At 43.7% G+C, this 23,974-nt stretch overlaps 1 protein-coding gene across 1 annotated transcript in view; it reads left to right on the top strand.

Moving 5' to 3' along the window:
• Positions 1-22,600, top strand: part of LOC308393685 (E3 SUMO-protein ligase ZBED1-like) — a gene marked incomplete at its 3' end in the record, with an annotated part of 49,623 nt that extends 27,023 nt beyond the window's left edge. Inside the window, exons 3-6 of the mRNA XM_080877644.1 lie at positions 21,341-21,398; positions 21,789-21,961; positions 22,151-22,271; positions 22,379-22,600. Coding sequence (XP_080733770.1) covers positions 21,341-21,398; positions 21,789-21,961; positions 22,151-22,271; positions 22,379-22,600 — 574 coding nt within the window. The remainder of the gene's footprint in view (positions 1-21,340; positions 21,399-21,788; positions 21,962-22,150; positions 22,272-22,378) is intronic.
• Between the last annotated feature and the right edge of the window lie 1,374 nt (positions 22,601-23,974).

The following is a 23,974-nucleotide window of genomic DNA, read 5'->3' on the forward strand; positions in this document are numbered from 1 at the left end:
AAGTTTTATTTATTTATTTATTTATTTATTTATTTTTTATTTATTTATTTTTTATTTATTTATTTTTTTTGCCTGTCCCGTTTGGCTCTTTTGCCATCAGAATTGTTGTCTAAAGGCAAAGAAAGATGCCCAACGGATTTACTTTACCAAATTGACCATCCCAGCCTTGCCGTAATGGTCCATTTGATTCACCTTTTATTGTTTATTTTATTTTCACTTACTGAATACGGGACAGACTGGACTGGGGGAAAGAAGGGGAGAAAGAAAGAGGGAAAGAGAAACAGCTGAGAAGAGGGACGGGGGAGAAGGGCAAAAGACAAAAACCAACAGAATGAGCAGAAAAAAAAATGCATATATCAATCACCTGGATCACCTCCTGAGAAAGAAAAAAGAAAACAAGCAGAAGAGAACAAGAGTAATAGAATAAACAACATCACAATGATATATGGGAATATGACAGTAAATACTAAATATTAAACATTATTGTGCAGCACATAAGATCAACAGAACACAGTGTGCTTTGAGGTAGGAGCCAAAAAGGGTGTAGTTTGTGGGTGTGATCACCCGTGTGTACACCTGTGAGCATGGACGTGCTTGGTTTTTTTTTTGTTTTTGTTTTTTTTAAAAGGTTCCTTCATGTAATGATCTGCTAGAGGGTGTGGGGGGGCCACAGCCCCGTCCTCCAGGGTATGAAGCAGGTATGGAGGAGATCAAAACTCCAGACATCCAGAGGCCCCCAGAACACAAGAGACCAAGGAAGACCAACAGAGGGGCAGCCGCGCCACTGTCCCAGAAAGAGCTGAGGAGAGTCCCAGATGAGGGCTCACTCAGCAGCCGCGGAGCAGAAGCCAGGGGGAGTTGCAGTGACGCGCCCGTGAGCTCCGCCGGCAGCCAGCCGTGCCTGAGTGACTGAGCCCCAGGCCGAGAGGCCGGGGGCACCCCACCTCCGAAGTGGCCCGAGCGAGCCCCAGGCTCCAGGCCCCGATAAGCGGCCGCCAAGGAGTGAGCCGGTGTGTACCTGGACGCCCATCCCCGGACACAAAGAACCACCAACGCACCGATGTCTGAGGGAGTCCGCCACTGGCAGGGGAAGTGGTGGTAGGGGGAGATAGGCCTCCAAACCTTGGAGGGCCTGAGGTGTCCCCAGAGAGGTGGCGCCTGACACCCAACCTGACATATAGACACAGAAATACAGGCACACACAGACACAAACATCCATTCCCACCCTCATGCTCTCATATGCACTTACTCCACACTCAACCAACGTGGAGACAGACATAAAGAGACGCTGTACACACGATCACACTCCCCAAGCGTACTCTACAAACCGAGTCTAGGTACCCTTGCCCCTGGAGGGGGGAACTGCACCCAGACCCAGGTGGTGTTACCCTTTTCCCTGCGGTGGGGGGAGGCAGACGGCCCCGACTCTGCAGCAGCAGGGAGGCCCCACACTCCAGACCGCAGTCGGACGGCCAACTCCTCCTCCTAGCCCCCCCGCTCCAGCAGGTCGCAGAGAATGGGGGTGAGAGAAGACTCCAAACCTCCCTCCACCCGCTCATTGTAGTGTTGATGCATGTGTGTTCTAAGGTGCATTTAAAACCCAGGAGGGCATGGAGCTACCTGCCAGAGAGCAGCAGGTAAGCGCATGGTCCCTCCTGCTAGCCCTCAATGTCTACATGTATTTAACATTGAGAGGTGGGCAACGACGCCAGGGGTGGGGTGTACACCCTGATGGTACTTTGGATTCCGTGTATCGTGCCCATCCCCAAGATCCTATATGTATGCGTAATGAGAGTGTGAGTAATGTGAATGTCTAAGTTGTGGGATAAAATTGAGGCAGAGGCAGCCAGAAGGGGACGGGGGGGGTAGCCTCCTCTGCACCCTGGTGACATACCCCTACTCCAAGGTCCTGCATGTGTGGGTGGTTGTGGTGGAGCAGGAAGAGGGAGGCAGCTGGAGATGGGGAGGGAAGGAAGGGAGGGGCAAGTGACCCCTCTCTGGGGCCAGCTCCCCCGCTGACCCCAGTAGGCACCCCCATACTCCGCGACCCGCCAGGGAAAGGGGGCCCAGGCCCATCCAGACCGGGGCCCAGCGCAGCAGCGCCCCCCGGCCCCACAGAGCCCGGGACAGTCCACCCAACCCCACCACAGAGAAAACTGCACCCACCCCACCATCCACTCATCTTCCAGACTACATAAGACAATAAACACCCAGGCTGAGATCTTCCTCCACCTCTCCTGTATCTCCCCCTCCTGCAGAGAGAGCTCCTGAGGAGAGGAAAGCTCCTGCAAGATGTGACAATCTCCCCCACCAGTTGAAGAGCCCCCCAGGTGGCTCGATGCACCGGCGGCACCCCGCTCCAGGGCTGGGCCCCCATGCACCCACCCGCCCACAACTCCGGCAACACACCAACCAGGACCCAAGCCCCCGAGGCCCGGCCCGGGCCCCAGCCCAGAGACGGAGCGCCCCCAGAACCTCACGCCCATCCCGGACCCACCCAGGGGTAGCCAGGCTACCAGGTCAGTAACCCACGTCCGTCAGCACAGACCCTCCCCTAGCCCCGCTGCACACAGCCGCGAGGAAACAGTCACCTGAGAGCCAACAGAGCCCCTAACCGGACATGACCGCTACCCCGGGTTGAGCCCCCCAAGGAAGATGCCTCCGGGGAACCCCCCAACACCCTAAGCCTGTCCCTACCCCCACACCAATCACAACAGTGAAGGCGGGACCAAACTATGACCCCCCACCCCCACTAGGTGATGGAGCTGATCAAAGGAGCCCAGAGCAATTGATCTGATGTGGTGGCAGAGGCTGTATCAAGACTAATGTAATCTAATAGATAATTTCTATATTGGTTAGAATTAAGATTATTTTTATTTTTCCAGTTCATGAGGACTGTTTTCTTGGCTATGCATAGGGCAGTGAAAACCATATGGGCGATATTCTTTTCTGAAGTGACATTATCTAAGCTGCCCAACAAACACACTAAGGGGAAGTTGGAATGTTACATTTCAGACACTTCGATAAGTCTTCACATATCTCGCGCCAAAACTTCTGAACTGGTGGACAGAACCAAAGAGCGTGGATATAATTGTCCGGTGAATTGGTTTGGCAGTGTGAGCAGTTGTTGGTAGACGTAAAGCCCATCTTGAACATCCGATGACCTGTATAGTGCACTCTATGTAATATTTTGTATTGAATTAATTGAAGACTGGGATTTCTAATTAGATGAAAGGTTTTTAAGCAAATCTGAGACCAGAAGTTTAGGTCTAAGTTAACTGATAAATCCGCTTCCCATTTTGCAATTGGAAGTGGTATTAATTCATCCGTTTTAGAAAGCATTCTGTATATTTTGGATAGTAATTTGGGGTTTTAAGAGTAAGAAATTGAACCACACTTGGTGGTGTTTGTAGTTCAACTTGACCCAGTTTAAATTTCTTTTTTACTATGGATTTAATTTGTTGATATTCTAAAAATCTTTTCTTGTTGATCCCATATTGTGTAACTAGTCCGTCAAATGATATAAATTCTGTTCCTTTTAGTATATGTTCTAAATATTTGATTCCTTTATCACTCCAATCTGAAAAGTTTATCATATTATTGTTTTGTAATATGTCAGGGTTGTTCCAGATAGGTGTACGTTTGCATGGGATTAATGAAGACGCCGTCAATTTTAGAAACTCCCACCATGCTGTCAGAGAAGAGCTGATGTTGATGCTTTTAAAGCATTCATGTCGTTGGATGTTTGAGCTGATAAATGGTAGGTCTGAGATCTCTAGATTATTGCAAAGTGCTTGTTCTACATCTAGCCAAGGTTCATCTAAGAGGGTATGTTTTAGCCATCCTGAGATAAACTGAAGCCTGTTGGCTAAGAAGTAGTGCTGAAAGTTAGGCAGTTCTAGTCCTCCTTTATCCTTGGTCTTTTGTAGTGTTTTTAAGCTTATACGTGGGGGTTTATTTTTCCAAAGGAATTTGGACATACATGAATCTAGAGATCTGAACCAATCTTGTGGCGGTTTAGTTGGGATCATTGAGAATAAATAATTTATTTTTGGTAAGACCATCATTTTTATAGCGGCAACCCTTCCCATGAGTGATATGGGTAGACATTTCCATCTAGCCAGATCATCTTCTACCTTCTTTAAAAGTGGGATATGGTTTAATTTAGTTAGATCTGCAAGCTTGGGAGAAACATTAATACCTAAATATTTTATATTTCCCGATTGCAGTGGTGTAGAAGAGGAATTATGGAGGGAGCAATTAATCGGTAGGACTGTAGATTTTGACCAGTTAATTGAGTAATCTGATATTCTTGCAAAAGAGTTTATCAATTCAATCACCCCAGAGATATTGGTTTGTGAATTTTGGAGAAAGAGTAACACATCATCCGCATAAAGGCTGATTTTATGTTCCACGTTCTTGCATTTTATGCCCTTAATTACTGAATTCTGTCTAATTGCTGCTGCTAGTGGTTCAATAAAAATTGCAAACAGTGAAGGGGAGAGTGGGCATCCCTGCCTGGTGCCCCTCAAGAGACAGAAGCTGGAGGATGTCTGGTCATTTGTTCTAACACAAGCTGTTGGGGAATTATATAATATTTTTAACCAGTTTATGAAAGAGGATCCAAAACCAAATTTGTGTAAAGTTGCAAATAGAAATTTCCAGTTAACTCTGTCAAATGCTTTTTCTGCGTCTAAAGAGAATATTGTAGTTTCTAGGTTTTTACTGTATGAGTAGTCTATCAAATTAAGTAATCTACGTGTATTTGTTGATGAGTGCCTACCTTTTATGAAACCAGTTTGGTCAGGATGAATTAAGAGGGGGGTTATTTTCTCCAGTCTCTTTGAGAGAGCTTTGCAGATTATTTTAAGGTCTACATTTATAAGGGATATTGGACGATAGCTTGAGGGATATACAGGGTCTTTGCCTGGTTTTAGCAGGAGATTAATGTTTGCAGAATTCATATTTGATGGAAGTCTGCCCTTTTCTTTAATTTCCAACAACGTTCTGTATAAAACTGGTGCTAGAATCGACCAGAATTCTTTGTAGAATTCTGCAGGAAAGCCGTCTGGACCTGGAGCCTTATTATTGGGCATACTTATCAGGGCTTCCTGGAGTTCACCTGGTGTCAGTGGTGAATCCAGTGCCATTGCTTGAGTGTCCAATAATTTTGGAAGGGTTATGTTGTCCAAAAACTGATCAATTTCTTTTTCAGATGGGTTTATTTGTGGTGAATACAACGTTTTATAGAAATCCCTGAAAATGTTGTTTATTTGTATCGGATCATATATTGTGTTCCCAGATGAATCTTGAACAGCACATATAGTTGTTTTTTATTTATTTATTTTTAGCTGGTTTGCTAGAAATTGACCGGATTTATTACCATGTTCATAATTTTGTAGGCGTAGTCTTTGTACTAAGAATTTTGTTTTTTTTTTATCAATTATCTCATTTAATTCTAGTTTTGTTTTGTGTATTTTGTTCAATGTTTCCTGATCTTGGTGGGACGCGTAGGCTTCTTCTAGTGATTTGATGTTTTTTTCTAATTCCTGAATATTTTTGTTTTCTTTTTTCTTTTTATGTGATGAGAAAGAAATTATTTTACCTCTCATCACAGCTTTCCCTGCTTCCCATAGAACAGAAGCTGATGTTTCGGGAGTGTCATTATAGTCCAAATATGAAGTCCACTCTTTTTTAAAATATTTAATAAAGTCTTCATCTTTAAGTAGTGATATATTAAATCTCCAGTTTTTTCTTGGCATAGTATTATTCTTGTGCATTAGTGTTAAAGATACAGGACCATGATCGCTGACAGCTATAGGGTGAATCTCAGTGTCTGAAATGTCGCTCAGCAGTGAGCTGCTGACCAAAAAATAATCCAGACGAGAGTAGGAGTGATGGACATGTGAGAAAAAAGTATATTCCTTACTGGTGGGGTGAAGTTTGATTTAAAGTTCTACAGTCACCTCATTCTCTAATTTGAGTCAGTGAATTACGTTTCCACCATGACTGAGGTTTTAGTAAGTTGTTTTAAGTATGGCCATTCCAGAAGACTGTGCTCCAGTTTTTATGAGTAAACTTTTAGTCTTTTATTTAACACTAATGAGCAGGTACATAGGTTTGTAAGTTGGGCCCATACCTAAACCAGGCTTGTTAGAATTAATTTATAATTTTGTACTTCACCCTCACACTTGGTCACTTCTACTACAGAAAAACAACATGATGTCTATGCTAGAACCTTGAATTGTGGAGTGCAGAAATCAATGGATCATGCCATATCTTTTATATACAGTCTATGGTTCAGTCACAGAACTCTATGCAAGAGGAATCACTTTATTTATGAGGAATTCATAATTTGGACATCAAAATGGGAAATGCTTACTGTCTGTAGGATTATGCCTCTGTAATGGGCTGACAGTATGTTGTATCCACTTACAGATGATTTGATACCTTGATTATTAAAGCTGCCCTCACAAGAAAATCCTGTAACTACTGTACAGTGGGAACAGGCAGAAAACTGGGCAATAGGCATGCAAATCAACTCTATTAAACACTACTCAAACTCTTCAAATACAGCTTGAGATACAAATGTGTGCATACTGATTGTTATTTTGTGATATAAATAAAATGACCTACCTTCTCATGAAGATTAAGATTTTAATTTTTTTAAATTATTTATTTAATCACTGGTATTCAATTTGACTGCATCCAAGATCATCAGTCTTTGAGCTCATTTCTTCTTCTTCTTCCTCCACTGCTGCTCTGTTTCCTTTACCATTTTCTGGAGCCCTTCAGTGGCCCTCTGTAGTATGCTCTGTAGTAGATGTACTCTACTCTTTTCATTTGCCTGGGCATTGTGGCCTTCCTTAATCCACAGTGTTGCAGAGATCGAGCTTCACACACGGAACATTTTAAAATATTTAATGTAAAAAAGTCATTTTCATGGGCTAATCCAGGCCTCTAAGACTGACTCAGACTTGTTCAATGACAGTGGCCAAACAGAAAATGCACCTTTACTTAGGTTGTGTCAGTAAACCCACAAGGCAGGAAGAAACTGAGTTCAATATTCACAACTATAACATGAGGAAACACAAGACAGATAAACAGCATGACTAAACTGAGGGTTTAACTACACACGTAGGCTACTAAGGGAGACGGAAAACACCAGGGATCACAGCTAAACCTAATCATGGAAAACAAGACAGAGGAAGCAAAACTAAATACAACGCACACAAGACGAGAATAAAACAGGGAGTAACTAAACAAAGGGAATATCTAATATGACAACAGGAACTTAACAGCAAGATACAGGGAACACATGAGGGCAGGAAAAAGTGAAACTTAGGGGACTAAAATAGAAATTAATATAAAAAAGTGTAAAATTGAGCCCGGATCATGACATGATCATCAGACAGGTGGAATGAGGGACGTTTCAGACTAATGACCCTGGACAAGCAGTAGAAAATGGATGTATGGTGGATATTGAAATACTTCTAAGGAAATGTTCCATTTAGGGTTTGGTCGTTCAGCATCGCGCCTCTACAGAAAAACTGCAGGGAGACACTTCACAAAGGGGTTTCCATGTGACATGGAATGAAGAGAATGGACAGTGTATAAAGAACAAAGTAAAACACAAAGAGGCATTAAGGGAGATTTTGACAGAGACATACCAACTGCTAAAAGATACAACACACTTGTGCAGTTCAGGGGTGTTTCATACATATATGCTGTGTTTAGGCAGCAATCAAAATGGTCCTCTTTGGGCTCTGGCACTCTGGGGCTTCTGGATGTCCGGGGCCTGGATCTCCTCCATGTCTGCTTCATACCCTGGGGGATGGGGCTATGGCTCCCCACACCCTCTAGCAGATCGTTACATGGAGAAACCTTTTGAATACAAGCGCGCTTATCCACACAGGTGTGCACACAGGTGTACACACGGGTGTTCAAAGACACAAACTACACCTTTCTTGACTGCTACCTCAAAGCACATTGTGTGCTGTCGGTCCTGCGTGCTGCACAATAACATTCAGTATTTAGTTTCTACTGTTATTTACTGTTAGCTAGAATATTGCGATGGTGTTGTGTTTATTATGTTGCTTTTTTGCTTGTTTTCTCTTCTGTTTTTTCTTCTCTCAACAGGTGATCCAGGTGATTTTTTTTCAAGTGCCTTTTCTCACTGTCCCTCTTTCCCTCTGTTTTTCTTTCCCTCTCTCTCTCGTTCTTTCTTTCTTTCTTTCTTTCTTTCTTTCTTTCTTTCTTTCTTTCTTTCTCACTTCCCTATCCACCAGTCATGTCTGTCCCACAGTTTGGATTTGGGAGACCTTCTTTACTTTCAAAATCAGGCTAAAAACAATCTGTTTGGATATAGAATATAGTTAGGGCTTGATCAGGCGACCCTGAATCTTCCCTTATTATACTTTAATAGGTTCATTCTGCTGCAAGCTTCTCATGAAGCAGTATTTCTTCTTCACTCACTTGTGTTTATACACTTGCCTGCATTTAATCATTAATTCCACAGTGTGTCTTTTGTCTGTCTCCCTCCCCTCACACCCAGCCGCTGCCCCTCCCTGAGCTTGATTCTGCAGGATGTTTTTTCCTGTTAAAAGAAAATTTCTTTCTTCCCATTGTTGCTAAATACTTGTTCATAGTGGGGGCATCTGTTTGTTGGGGTTTTCTTTGTATTATATAAATAACGTTAAATTGAATTGCCAATCAACTTAACTGAGCATCCTATGACTGTGGGAGTAAGCTGGAGTACCTGGAAAAACCTAGCAGACCTGAGGAGAACATGCAAACCCCACACAGAAAGGTCTCAGCTGGGCTGTGGATTCAAACCTAGGACCTTCTTGCTGTGAGCCTGCACCTAACCACTGTACCACTGTGCTGCCCTATATTACATTTGACAAAAGCCCACATAAAATCTACATAGGCTGTCAATTATTAATGTAGACAGCAGCAGCTTTCAGTTTCAGTGTACAGTGTGCTGCTGTGCACTCACTGCTCAGTGTTTCAACTTTATACACAACTTAATTTAGCAAGAATCCCTTTGAGTATGATAAAGTCAGTAAAGAATTAATTCAACAACATGTGCTTTAAGATATATAAAAACAAAAAATGGACGCACTTTCAGCCTTTTCAGTAAAGTGACGTCTTCCTTAACAGGACGGCTGACTGTCATTCTTATTTTACAGCAGGAGCTAAGAGAATTCAGCAATATTTATACTTTAATCATTATACTGCATTGCACTTACCTTAGGAAAAGATTTGAAAACACTGCCACATAAAGAAATCTAGGACATAACTAACAAGGTGTGTCTTTTTCCATTTTTAATTTGAGGATCTTGTGCGTCAATGCTTGCGAACAAAGGAAACTCCTGGTGAGTTGCCAGGAGATCTACTCAGAAATGCTGAACTCTTGTTATCCTTTGGCCCAACGTTAAAACGATGAATTTGTCTTTTTCTTTTGGCAATTCGGCCTAAACGTCAAATGTGTCGACTGGCTATTTGGGTTAGTATTCCATTTTAAAATCCTGAAATTGTTAGACAGATGCGTTTGGGGGTTTTTTTGGTAAAAAATTATTTCCAAGTGGATACCTTTAGAAAGCCAGTTTAATGCCATTAGGGACACACAGGCTTGGTGATTTCCTCACACAAGATGCATATAATGGGTGTTGACAGATTTACTCTTCCTGATGTTTAACAAAGTAAAAGGATGCACGCCACACCTACAGTGCGCTGGTGCGATTGCATGAATGTGCTCAAATCTACTTGTAGGCCGCAAGTCAACTGTCATGATTTCAACACAGGAAATACTGGGCTTGTCTTAAAACCTGCATTAAGGACAGTAAGCCCCTGTGGATGACACAGGGTAGTGTTTTATAGAGGTATTGTTCTGGACAGTTCAGATGAAGTTCAGGATGTACCGTTTAGGATGACTGCGTCCACTTTCAACTGCTGACTGGGATAAGTGAACAGAGCAAGAGTTTTTGAAAACATGTGAAAGTCCCAGCTAAACCTCAAGTTTTACCCACCCTAATGTTATATTTCTCAACATAGAAATGACTGCACAGTGTACATTACATGTATAAAACATGTCCTAACAGTTGGTCTAATGCAAACTTTCCTGTTTGGGCAAGACAGGAGGTGTAACAACTTTTACTTCCTGGGTCAGAGGTTGGGGGTAGGTGATCGGCCTTGCAGCTGCATCCGTCAGGATATGGCAAACTGTGATCTCGTGCTACAGTGGGTGTGTTTTTTAAACTTCAACTAGAAGTCATAAGAGATTGTGATTGAACCCATATGGAAAAGATATATATAAATATATATAAATCTTATAAAGTTTGTATCTGTCTTGTGTAAAACTTGTATGAAAAGCATAGAGTGAAAAGAGATATTAGATCCCTTGAAAAATTATATAAATGAAAATTGTATGTTTTGGATACTTCCTAAAACAATATATGAAAGTAATGAGAAAGTGTCCACTTTCGTGAGTAAATCATATAAGCCCTAAATGATTCACTATGTGAAGCGAGCCAAATCTGATGCAAGTCTTTTATAAGTTTTTTCTATTTCTTTTCCATATGGAAAATCCAGACAACACACACACACACACACACACACACACACACACACACACACACACACACACACACACACACACACACACACACACACACACATAAAGTGAAGCTCATTTAGATGCAGTCAAGTACATAACAGGAGAAGTTCTTGCTCTTTAAATGTGGCTGTGTGTATGATGTGAAGTCTTTTGTGCGTCTGTGTTGTGCTTGTTCGTGACAGAATTCATGCACTTTAATGTGTGCATATTGTCATGTAACTCACTGGGGTAGTGTGGAGGAATACACATGAGTTACCACACACACATACACACACACACACACACACACACACACACACACACAATTTACCATTGATTGAAGCAACTCAATACACTCACAGACAGTGCCGGCTTGAAGCAGGAGGACAGAGCCTGTGGCAAGGTGATTGAGAGAGCACTCTGTGTGTGTGTCCATGTGTGTGCTTGGCAGGCAAGCACAACTGGTGACATCCGCAGATGAGCGGCAGTCTACATACAGTACCTGTCTTTCTTTTCTTTGTCTTCCCACAGCTATATATCGATATTTATTACACACATCTATCTATCCGTCCATTTATCTATTGCCCTTCTCCTTTCTCTCTCTCAGATGTGTCGGGGTCTTTAGTAGTGTGATCCAGAATCGCCTGCCGCATGCTCTTTGGGCTTCAAACACACAAGGTGAGATCAGCACACATGAAACGATCATAGAGAGGGACAAAAAGATGGTGGGAGGGATGGAGGGACAGAGAAAGGCAGGTGGGAGGGAGAGGATGTGGGGAAGGGAAAAATCATAGGGAGTCTGATGGCAGGAAAGGATGAAAGTGGAGAGGGGGATGAAGGAAGAGAGAGAGACATTTATTTCCATTTTAATTTCTTTTGTATTGTAGATAATGTTGAAAATAAAAGTGCTCGTTTTAAAGTCACAAATTAAAGAATTATTTTTTTTGGAACAAGCACAGGACATTAGCTCTGTTACAGGGAGATTAGACTTTTCTGTTAGATTTCCAAGCTATTCAGCTGAGTGCGTGCTTAATTAGAAATTTGAAGCAGGAGACTCGTGATCTAACTCTCTTTAGAGATTTTAGTGTGTTTCTTAGAAAGAAGGATTTACAAGGGCTTAATTAAGTTTAACCTCCTCAAAGACCCTGACAGCCATCCCTGAATCAGGTTCAGATCTCAACCCTACCAACATAGGATATTTTTAAGACTGATACCAATACCGATACTTAGTGATTTAAAACTGTGAAGTATCAGCTGATATTTGTCTTCTCTCAGACACATAAAAATTGAAAAAAATTTTCTAATTTGTTATGTTTAGTTATTTATGAGTTCTTGGGATAATACGTTTTAAAACAACCTTGTTTTATTGTCTTTTCTGGTCGCGGATAACTCATAAAATGTGCGCCCTCTGGTGGACAAACTGTGTAAAATCATTATTCATAGTGTGGTTAATGGGTCGATATATTGACCAATATATTGTTCAAATTCGCTGAGTTACTAAGTGAGGTTAAATAAAAGTCACGCAATGTTTAGTTAAATGCACAAATTAGATCTATCATTACTGCATTCATGTGCTGGTTAGCTGGTTGAAAATTAGCTTAACTACAAACCAAATCTTGAAGAAGTTACAAATAAATAAGAGGGTTTTTTTTGTTTTTTGCTGAAGGCTACAATTCTGAAGAATATCTAGCTATAGGTGTAGCAGGAGTAGCAGGTTGGCAGACAGGCAGCAGCTCCGGTGCTCTGATTGTCTTCAGATCAAGCTTAAGACAATAAAAAAGAAGTAATTTTTACACCATCACACACAGAAGAAGAATTGCTGTTGTTATTTACCCGAGTCACGCAAGGTTTGGGGGGGATTTTTACATGTCCGAGAAGCTGCTGTTCACACCAGGATTGTTGTTTTTGGTAATGACAGTTTCTCTGCCTGGCTCACAGCAGTTGTGGCCATAGCAAAGCTCTGGGCAAAGGGAACTGAAGGGCACCGCTAGCTCAAGGCAAAGCCCAGTAGGTACCATAACTCACACAGAACAGACACAACACACACACACAGGCATCTGGTAACTTTTACACTCACTGCTGCTTTCCTGTTCTTTAATTCTTAATTGTCCATGTTTTATAGAGCATATTAATTGCTATTTTAGCATCTTAAATGCTCCTTTGTTTGAACACAAAAGACATCAGAGGTGTGGATGCCGTTTAGAAAGGTCATACCATCTATTTCGAATTGAATTTCCCAGTTGTTAAATGCAGTGACTGTAGCCCTGGAGTAAAATATGCTCAAAAGCACTGCATCTAATCACGACTTCTTTTGAAATCTGTGTTATCCAAAAGTTATCCAAATATCGGCTACAATTTTAAATTGTTGCACATTTCCTGCTGTGCTGCATGACGCCATTTGGGCCAACCTTTGGCTCTCAGACAGACGACCTCATATTTGAGTCTAGAATACTTTTGAATACTTTTGTTCTTGGGTTTGTTGCAGTTTCTTTGAGCACAGTCGAATCTTTGGGTGGATTTGCTGGGATGTCCACTTTTGTGAAGATTGGCAGCTGTCTTGAATGTTTTCCACTTGTGAATGATCTTTTTCTCTGTAGAATGATGGTGTTCATTGGCATTGAATGAATGACTGCTCCAGATCAGCAAATTACCAGAGGAAGGTGGTCACACTTGCTGCTTATCAGTTAATCGAGTGCATTTCATTAGCAGCACCTGGCTACTACTTAACCCTGTAAATTCCTATAGAAGCAGCAATGGTTCACACACTGCTCCTGCATTTAGGCTTAATTTTTATTAAATAAATAATTACATGCTGTAATATATCATGTTTTGTTTTAAGGCCTGGTAAAGACCTGATTATTTTGATTATGTATTGATAACAAATTTCCCACGTGTGGGACTAATAAAGGTTATCTTATCTTATCTTATCTTATATGTAAAAACTGAAAGAAAGTGGCATTTCTTTGTATCCTGACTGTAAATGCCATATTAGGTGGACGCCGCAGTCACAGCCATAAACAATTATAAGCATTTATTTATAGCAAAATCATGTTAATCCCTCTTAAGAACATTTTAGTGTTTGGGGACTTTTTTTTTAATTGTGCAAAAAATAATATGTAAAGAAATATTTTTTCTCAGGCTAGCCATATAGCATGTTAAAGCCTTTTGGATTTTGCTGTACAGAGTAAAATGATCAAAACTGAGATAATGTACAAGCTGCTCCTTTAGTAACACAAACCGATCAAGCCACGTGTTTACTGCTTGTCATTTCTGTTCTGGATCAGGTCCTCAATGCTGCTGATAAGAGATTATTATGCTAATGCTAACAGCACTGCTAGCCTTCTGAGGTTCACGGTGTCAGCGTTCCTCACGTGAACCGAGACACTCTGCGAAATGTCAGCCTCCGCCTCCTACGAGGATGTGTGTGTACATACGTGTATTGAAGAGCGATGACTTGAGATAAAGGAGAGTCGCCCGCAAGTGCGTAAAGAGGCACACAAGCGACATGCACATGCACACTCCCACACACATGCACGTCTGCATGCTTTAAAACCCAGCTCAGATATTAATTAAAGTTCATTGCTTCAGTAATTAGCAGGGCAGGATAATACCAATAAGTGACTTATTGCCCCCCCCAGGTTCAGCTCTCCGTCGAACTTTAATTGAATGAGTGACATTAAAACTTCAGTGGCCATTTGGCAAGGTTGACTAAACAGTCGTAAACAGCAAAGGAAACACTTCAAGCATGAAGGAAAGGCTTCTTACAAACCAAAAGGTGCCCTATTCCTTTAGCTCTGTGGAATCCATAATCAATAATGAGTACGCTTAAACGTTACATACTGAGATTTACATACTATGCAATATGTTGCCAGTTTGGTAAATGGTAAACAGACTGGTACTTATATACCCGTTTTCTGTTCTAATGTGTAACTGTGAAGTGGGCTTTTTACTACAAGCCTCAATCATAAAAGTGCTTTTTTAGTACACCAGCATTTTATTTAACATTCACATCCACACTCAGATGGATGCATCAGAAGCAACTTAGGGTTCAGTATCTTTTCCCAAGTTCTTTTTTTCTTCTGGATGCATGCTTCTGGTCCCAAAATGTAAAACAACTAGGTTTAAAAATAGCTTTGTCGTGGCAGCCATTACTCAGATGAACAAATGATACTTTTTTCCATTAGTGAGGGGCGATACTAGGCCCAAGTTTTAATTACTGTTTATCAGTATTTTGTATTATGTGAAAATGTTGTCTGCTGTGGCTTTGTTGAGAGTGAGCATGTGATGATGGATGACCCATGACTGCAGCACAAATCTGCCTACAGGTACAAATAAAGTATCCTGAACCAGGGAGTCAATCCCAGACCTTCTCGATGCTAGATGACCCGTGGTCCCTCCTCATCCACAACCACCCCAGCAGCTGTGCCGAGTTAAGAACAGAAAACTTAGAGGATTTTTAAAGCCCAGGTTTTGCTCTCAGAGACAAATCATTGCCATTTTCTAAGTAAAAATCAGGTCTGGTGTAACTGGCAGCATTAAATAGAAGCTAACTGCAAGAATTGGGAGCATGCAGATTTACTGCCATGGCACGGCTTACTGGGACCCTTGATGGAAGTGAAGCCATGGTAAATCAACTTTGTTTAATCTATATTTTCCCTGCAGTGACAAGTTAATATGTCTGCTGTGAAAAAAGCTCTTTTGGATTGCATAATGTTCTACAAGGCTATATAATAAACTATTATAGGCGCTCCCACCAGGTGAAGAAAAAGAAATGTCTGGCAAATTATAGCACTTGACCAGAGGCAAGTGAAATCAGCTCTCCTGGCCCTGCCATTTAAAAAAAATGTATTTATTAACACATTATATCTAAAGCTTGTGTTTCACATCAAGTCTTTCAGTCTTTCAACACGCTCCAGTAATAAGAATTGAGAATATACCGCAAATGCTGAACTAATAGAGTCTTAAAGACTTCAAAGTCTTCATAACATTTTTAAATCACCTTTTTATTAAAATGTTTATTTTAATCATAGTTTATCTTCAATTCTTTTCTTTGCATTTCCTCTCATTCTCTCTCTCTCTTAGCGTCAAGCCAATCAATCATCATCCATTTTGTGGCTCTCCTGTCACAACCTCAAATCCTATACATTCCACACACACAGAGATATGCACAGATAGACGCGCATGCTGTACGTCCTCATATACACGTATACAAAGGCATGCACACAATCACACGCGCACAGAACACACTGTTTCTGCTGCGCCTTTGTGCTCCTTTAACCTTGAGGTCTGCAAGCGCCCCACTGAGATAATCTCTCAGACTGCCTTCATTACTGTTATAGGACATAGACACACACACACACACACACACACACACACACACACACACACACACACACACACACACACACACACAGAGAGAGAGAAGCATCAAGGAAAAGCACATACGTTTAAGTCCCACTACACACTTGCGGACACACGCGCAGGTAAAAGAGGTGGAGCATTTAAAATCCCTTTTTTCTCACTATTGACTTGAATCAGCATTAGGCTCATCAGATAGTCAGGCCAGTGTTGGGTGTCTGTGTGTGTGTGCGTGTGTGCGTTATTGGCTGTCCTCCGCCTAACTGGCTAGACGGACACAGCCTCCAGGAATGTCAAACCTCCAACCTGCATTTTGATGTGGGCACCCGCAGTTACTTGTACACCATCGCCCACCACGTGTTACTGTGTGTGTGTGTGTGTGTGTGTGTGTGTGTGTGTGTGTGTGTGTGTGTGTGTGTGTGTGTGTGTGTGTGTGTGTGCGTGGTATATTCTCTGACTGACAGGCCCTGGGCATCACAATAACCAGACAGGTAGAGTAACAGTGTATAGGAAGGAAACTTTTAATAACACATCATTGTGTGTGTGTGTGTGTGTGTGTGTGTGTGTGTGTGTGTGTGTGTGTGTGTGTGTGTGTTGTTTATTGTTGGTGAGTCCTAGAAAAAAATATTTCTTGGGGTTTTTTTTGTCAGAATGTATTTTTTTATATATATTTTTATAATACCATCATAATTCACCTGTAAATTGTATTTTCCACCCTTGTGTGAACATACTGGAGAAGTGGAATTTGTTTGTGTGTGTGTGTGTGTGTGTGTGTGTGTGTGTGTGTGTGTGTGTGTGTGCCCTTTAAGTACCAGTGACAGTAGCTTGGCATACGATCTACACTGCCACTCAGTCACCTGCCGCTCCACCTCCATCTCTTTTATTTGCACTTTTCCTCGTCTTTCATCCTTTGGTTCACTCTGTGACAGAACCTGTAGTTTTTGAGAAAGTTTTGAATGTTTCATTCTTTTATCTTTTTGCTCATTATTCAGTATCAAAAATCACAACGAAAGACGCTAACGGGTTACAGCCTAGCCATTTAAAATTGGAGAGCGGAATTAATACCAAGGCTGTGAAGGCTTTCTTTAATGCACTCCAATCCTTTAAAACTCTCTTAACCCTAGAGAATACGTTCTGATCTTCTTTTCTCAGATGGCAAATGTTTCAATAGGAGAAATAATGACTTTGTTTAAGAAAGATCAAATGTGACTGGCTTTCATGCTGGGAGAAATAGTCAGCGGCACTATGGAAACAAGTGTGTCTAAATAAATTAAAATATTGTGGAAAAAAACTTTTTCTTTTCTAATTCAATTCAAAAAGATAAACACTCAAGTATTCTGCATTCATTACATGTGAAGTGAAATATTTCAACCATTATTTTTGTTGAATTTTCATGATTATGTTTATAGCTCTCGAAAAACAGAAATCCAGCATCTTAAACTGTTAGAAGATTTGCAATGAATACACTTCTGAAAAGTATGCTCATTGTTTTTTACATTTGCATGGCATGGAGGCGATCAGGTTGTGGTGGTGCTGAGGTGCTGAAGGTGTAACCTTCAGTTTGTCTGTGTTTTGCGTCAGTGTTTCTCATCTTAATCTTGATAATAGGAGTTCTGTGATTTTCTGGTCAGATGTGCTGGATGGCCAATCAATCACAGGAACATCATGGTCAGCAAACATCTTATTAATACTAAATTTTACTTGCTGGCACCGTTTTAAAACGCTCAAGGTCATCTTATAATACAAAACAAAAAGAACAGGATTAAAAAGAGCGGAACAATAAGAATGTAAAACACACAGAACACATAAAACTGGATGATTACAGCTGATATGGACATGAAGACCTTCAGAGATAAGGTGCAGTACAGCTAAAAGCACAGAGACCCACGTGAACAAAGTAGAGATGGACCAATCCAATATTACGTATCGGTATCGGTCCGATACTGACGTAAATTACTGGATCGGATATTGGAGAGAAATAAAAAATCCATTAAATATCAAAAAAGCACCTCACAAAACTTGCGACATGGCGTAACTCGGCTCATAACTGTAGCACGTCGCAGCAGTATGCGTCACCTGATAGAGCAGCTGTGTGTATTTGTAGCGTAGCTACCAAACCAGCATTTCATCTCCGAGGAAGTTATCCCAGAGAGAAGTAAAGCAAGTGGGTAAGTTCATCTCTGAATGTTTGTAAAGCGTTCCCGCGTTAAGCTTAACAACTGATATATGGAGCGACTGCCTCTTCTCTCTCCCTCCCTCTTCTTGCTGATACTTCAATGTGAAACTGATCAATGATCAGCTGATCGGCTTTTCTGTCACAAGTCCGTCTCTCTTGCTTGTTTTTGACCCACTTTGCGCCAGAAAGAGGAAACCAGCAGCTGAACAACAGCAGCACGTTTAAGCTTGATAAACTGTTGTTAGAATTTATTTATGCTCTACACCAAGATCCTTTTCTACGTAGCTGACGGCTGGTAACTGTGCAGGGGCGGATCCTATTAGTTAGGTTGCTTAATATTTCTGCTAAGTACTCTTTAAAATACCAGAATAGGGAGGGTGGAGTAGGTTTAAGTTTATTAGATTGATCAGTATTGCTGAACTATGAAATATTTTGGGTGTAGTGCATTTTTTGCATACAAGTATAACAGAATAGCTTTAGTGTTTTGTTTTGTTTTGTTTTTTTTAACTTGAGTATTAACTTATACAAAAAGCAGCAAGATATTAAAAAACAGTTGTATTGATTAAAAAGCACACTATATCGGATTCATATCGGTATCGGCAGATATCCAAAGTTATGATATCGGTATCGGTATCGGACATAAAAAAGTGGTATCGTGCCATCTCTAGAACAAAGTCTCAAAGACCAAATCAAGGAGAATCTTAAAGATGAGAAGCAAAATCTCAGACTGAATATGTTGAAGAATAGGGAGCCGGTGAAGCTGGATGAGAATTGGGGTAATATGGTCAGTAGACTTGGTGCAGGTGAGTTGTGGACGATTTGGAGCCAACTGAGGAGTTAAGGAGACCAGAGACAATGGCATTACAGTAATCCAGATGAGAGGTGGATTCAGGGCATGTACTAGGATTTCTGTGCTTATTGAGTGTCATCAATCCAATTAAACTTTTCAATGAAATTGTATTTATATAGCACCAAATCACAACAACAGTTTCCCCAAGGTGCTTTAAACTGTAAGATAAAAACCCAACAATAATACAGAGAAAACCCCAATAATGAGATGATCCTTTAGAAGCAAGTGCCTTGAGGACAGTGGGAAGGCAAAACCTCATTTTAACAGGAAGAAAGCTCCAGCAGAACGAGGCTCGGGGAGGGGCGACATATGCTACGACCGTCTGGAGTTTAGGGGAGGAAGACTAAATTAGGGGGAAGAGAGGGTTAGGAATGGAAAGTAGTCCCACTTCAGGTCACTTACATGTAAACTGGCATTGCGCACACAACTTTGAATAAACTTTTACCGGCGAAGAAGACATCTTGTGTCCACACGAGTATTTGTAGTCACAGAATCAGATTTTTTTTTTATGATGGGGGATGATTGGATTTCCAGACTGACCTATTTTTAATTTTAAAAAAATCACACATTTTTTGTTATCTATGAAAACTGATAAAATGTATGGCTATAATTTATTTCATTTAATTTCTTTTTCTTCTGGTCTTTGTTTAGTTTCCCACACCACCTGTCCCTGATTATCCAGCCAGTTTTCCCACTACCTTCCTTTTGGCAGACTGTCTTCTTACCCTGTGTAGCGAAGCTTTCCGGTCAATTGATTTGTTTCTAGTTCAGATCTCAGACACTATATAGACAAAAGTACTGGGCCATACCTTTTAATTTCTCAATTCAACTGTTTTCAGTCCCATGGCCACAGGTTTATACAATCAATCACCCAGCCATGCAGTCTGCCTTTACAAACATTTGTGAAAGGATGGGTTCAAAAGAGCTCACTGAATTTGAGGTACTGTAATAGGATTGGATTTCTTCCCTCCTAGATATTCCATTACAGTGGTAAGTGATATTATTGCCAAGTGGAAGCGTTTAACAACTATAGCAGCTCAGCACCAAAGTGGCAGACCATGTAAAGTTACAGAGCTGGGTTGCTGAGTGCTGAGTCATGTCTTTAGTGAATATGTAGTAAAATCACATGTTGTGAATACATTTCTAAAGTAGAGTTCCAGTAACCTCCTCTTCCATTAACATCAGCATAAAAACTGTGCCCCAGGAGCTTCGTGGCATAGAGTTCATGGCCGAGCAGCTCATGTAGGTGTAATGTTGTAGGCGCCCTGGTACCATTGTCACAAAGTGTATTTCGAGTCAGTGCCCCTTGTAATGGTCTCCTTTTACCCTGATTTTGGACACTGGCCAGTTTTATTCACCTCTCTAACATATCTCAGGTGTATTTTTTTTTTAAAGCTTTTATTAAAGCTTTAGCTTTAGGTTTTTGGTGTTTAGTGTTTTGTTCCTGATGTCCTGTTTTGGGGTCCTTTGCCTTTGTTGTTCATCACATTACCCATCCATCCATCCATACATCCATCTTCATCCGCTTTATCCGGGGCCGGGTCGCGGGGCAGCAGCCTAAGCAGAGATGCCCAGACCCCCCTCTCCCCAGCCACCTCCTCCAGCTTATCCGGGGGAACACCAAGGTGTTCCCAGGCCAGCCGAGAGAGCCAGCGTGTCTTGGGTCTGCCCCGGGGCCTCCTCCCAGTGGGACATGCCCGTAACACCTCACCCAGGAGGCGCCGAGGAGCCTCCTGGGTGAGGAGGCTCCTGGCTTGAAAGGAGCCAGCTGAGGTGGCTCCTTTCGATGTGGAGTAGCAGCCGCTCTATTCTGAGCCCCTCCCGGATGGCTGAATGTCTCACCCTATTTCTAAGAGAAAGGTCAGCCTCCCTTCAGAGGAAGCTCATTTCCGCCGCTTGTATCCGCAATCTCGTTCTTTTGGTCCCTACCCACAGCTTGTGGCCATAGGTGAGGGTAGGAACGTAGATCGACCTAAATTGAGAGCTTCGCTTTTACACTCCGCTCCCTCGTCACCACGACGGACCGGTGCAGCGTCTGCATCACCAATCTGTCTGTCGATCTCCGGCTCCCTTCTCCCATCACTCGCGAACAAGACCCGAGATACTTGAACTCCTCCACTTGGGGTAGGAACTCATCCCCGACTCGGAGTGGGCACTCCACCCTTTTCCGGCTGAGAACCATGGCCTCAGATTTGGAGGTGCTGATCCTCATTCCCGCTGCTTCACACTCGGCTGCGAACCGTTCCAGTGCGAGCTGGAGGCCTTCACTCACATTACCCATCTTTATATAAAACCACATGGGTGACTCCCGGCCTATTTTTTAACCTTGTATGTTGAATTTTGTGCTCTTCTCCATAAGAGTGTGTCAGGCGTTGTGTGGAGGTGAGGAAGAAGGAACCCAAACGCAGGACTTGCAGGTATAGAAATGACGGGGATTTATTGGAGTGGGTGAATGACCAAAACAGGAACGAAGGACTGGCTGACTGAAAGACTGGATGAATGGCTGGCTGACTAACTGAACATACATACGGGGAGACGACAGGAACATCACATGTACATCAATGACACGACAGTGAACGAGTAGAAACAGAGGGCTTAAATACACAGACTGATGAGGATGATAATGAGAGACCGGTGAGTACACAGCTGAACATAATCTGGCTAATGACACAAGGCGAGCTGACACAGGAAAAGCAGGAAGTGAGCACATGGAAGTGGAAAAATAAACTGAACATGAACAAAACTGAAAACACTGGGTCACCGACCCAGGAACCCTGACAGTACACCCCCCCTTCAATGGCCGGCAGCCGACGGCCAAAAGAGAAAAAGCCCAGAACAGGGCGAGCGGGGGGGGCCAGGACGGAGGGACGGAGTCCACACCGAGACAGTTCAGGAGGGCGTCCAAGCGGCCCGTGGCCAAGACGAGACAGTTCAGGTGGGCGGCCGCGAGGAAGGCGGCGGTGGCCAATGAGCCGGTCGGGTGGGCGGATGGTGGCGGGCGGTCGAGAAGAGATGGTTCCGGCGGGCGGCCGCGATGAGATGGTTCCGGCGGGCGGCCGTGATGAGATGGTTCCGGCAGGCGGCCGCGAGGAAGATGGCGGCGGCCACTGAGCAGGTCCGGTGGGCGGCCACGCCGGTGATGACGTCTAGAACGTGGCTCGGGCGACAGCGTGGCGGCCGCAGGACCGGGCGACAGCGTGGCGGCCGCAGGACCGGGCGAAGCAGAGGCTGATGCTGGACCAGGCGACGGCACGGGAGCCGGGGGTGACGGAGCCACAGCTGTAGAGCCAGTAGGCGCAGAAGCCTCTGGCTGGTGACAGGCTGGGCCAGCGGGTGCGGAAACCCCTGGCTGAGGCGCAGGAGAGCTCACAGCTGGATCTGGGCGCTGTGGCTGCAGGTCCGGGAACTGAACAGGATGGTGGACGGGCGACTGGGAGATGGGAGGCGACTGGACTACAGACTGGCCAGGAGCAGACTGGACAGACTGGAGGACAGGAGCAGACTGGACAGACTGGAGGACAGGAGGACAGGAGGAAGACTGGACAGACTGGAGGAGACTGGAGGACAGGAGGAAGACTGGACAGACTGGAGGAGACTGGACTACAGGGGACTGGAGTGAAGGCTGAACAGCAGGTGAGGGAACTGACTGGAGTGGAGATGCTAAGGGAGGAACAGAGGTAGGCGAGGCTGACAACGGAGCTGAGGTTGGTGTGGCTGATGGCTGAGCTACAGACTGGGCTAGACAGGGAGATAAAGCTACAGCCTGGGCTAGTAAAGCTGGTGCCTGAGCAGGGGACACTTCAGCTAGCCTAACCAGGGATAAAGCTAGTGCGTGAAAGGCTGGATCAGGTGGTGGATGAAGTGGTGGACTGATTAGCTCTTCCAAGCCTCTAGGGGGGTCAGGCTGGGTTCTGGCTGCCCTCAGCCTGGGCGCTGGGACAGGCACGGGAGGTGGCTGGACACCAGTCACCCCCACCCGAGAAACAGAAGCGGGTGTGGCGTTAGACTGGGTCGCAGCTGCCCTCCTCCTGGGAGCTGGCACTGGTGTGGGTGTAGACTGACTGACAGGAGTGGAGATAACGACTGGGTGTGATACTAGCAGGTTTATCGGGGATTATTCTGGTCCTCCTGCCACCACTATTTACAGTCTTTGACTGAACAGTTCTTGGGGGAGTAGAGCAGAAAAATTCGTCCCAGTCTACATCGTCATCTAGGAGGGAAACTCCCCATGAATCGGAGATGAGTCCGTTAATTGTTTTGAGTGAGGAATCAGTCGAGGAGTGCGAAAAACAGTCACTGGAACTCACCACCGGGAGTTGTTGAAAATGGTCCATCTTATGGCGGCGTGTGCGCCACTTTCTCCGGGAAGAGGAAGTTGCCGGGGTAAACAGCTGAGCCTCTGGCGCGGTAGCCTCCATTGTGCCGAGGTGGGAGGCGTAGCCGCTGTGCCGTGGCGAAGGTGGAGGTCCGGCGAATGAGGCGGCAGGTGTGTGAGCGAGGAGCGGAGCGGCGAGAGAGGGAGCAGCCGAAGCGCGGCGTGAAACGTCCACTCTCCGCGGCAAATGCTCCGGTGCAGGTGAGGCAGCAGGTGGGGGAACGCGGCGTCTCTGAGGCCCGCCCAGAGCCAGGCGAGTCCCCTCGAAGACATGCTCTCTCTCTGCAAAGAGCCGCTGTTTTCCCCTGAGCTGGTCTGCCCAACGGGAAAGCGCTGCCTCCTGCCGCTCGTAGAGGTCCGAGTCCGCTGGGTTCCAATCGTGTCTTCGTGGCACGGGTCGTGTCATTTTGTCAGGCGTTGTGTGGAGGTGAGGAAGAAGGAACCCAAACGCAGGACTCGCAGGTACAGAAATGACGGGGATTTATTGGAGCGGGTGAATGAACAAAGCAGGAACGAAGGACAGGCTGACTGAAAGACTGGATGAATGGCTGACTGACTAACTGAACATACATATGGGGAGACGACAGGAACATCGCATGTACATCAATGACACGACAG

This window comes from Rhamphochromis sp. 'chilingali' (assembly GCF_963969265.1).
Source record: "Rhamphochromis sp. 'chilingali' genome assembly, chromosome: 3".
Classification (NCBI taxonomy): Eukaryota; Metazoa; Chordata; class Actinopteri; order Cichliformes; family Cichlidae; genus Rhamphochromis; species Rhamphochromis sp. 'chilingali'.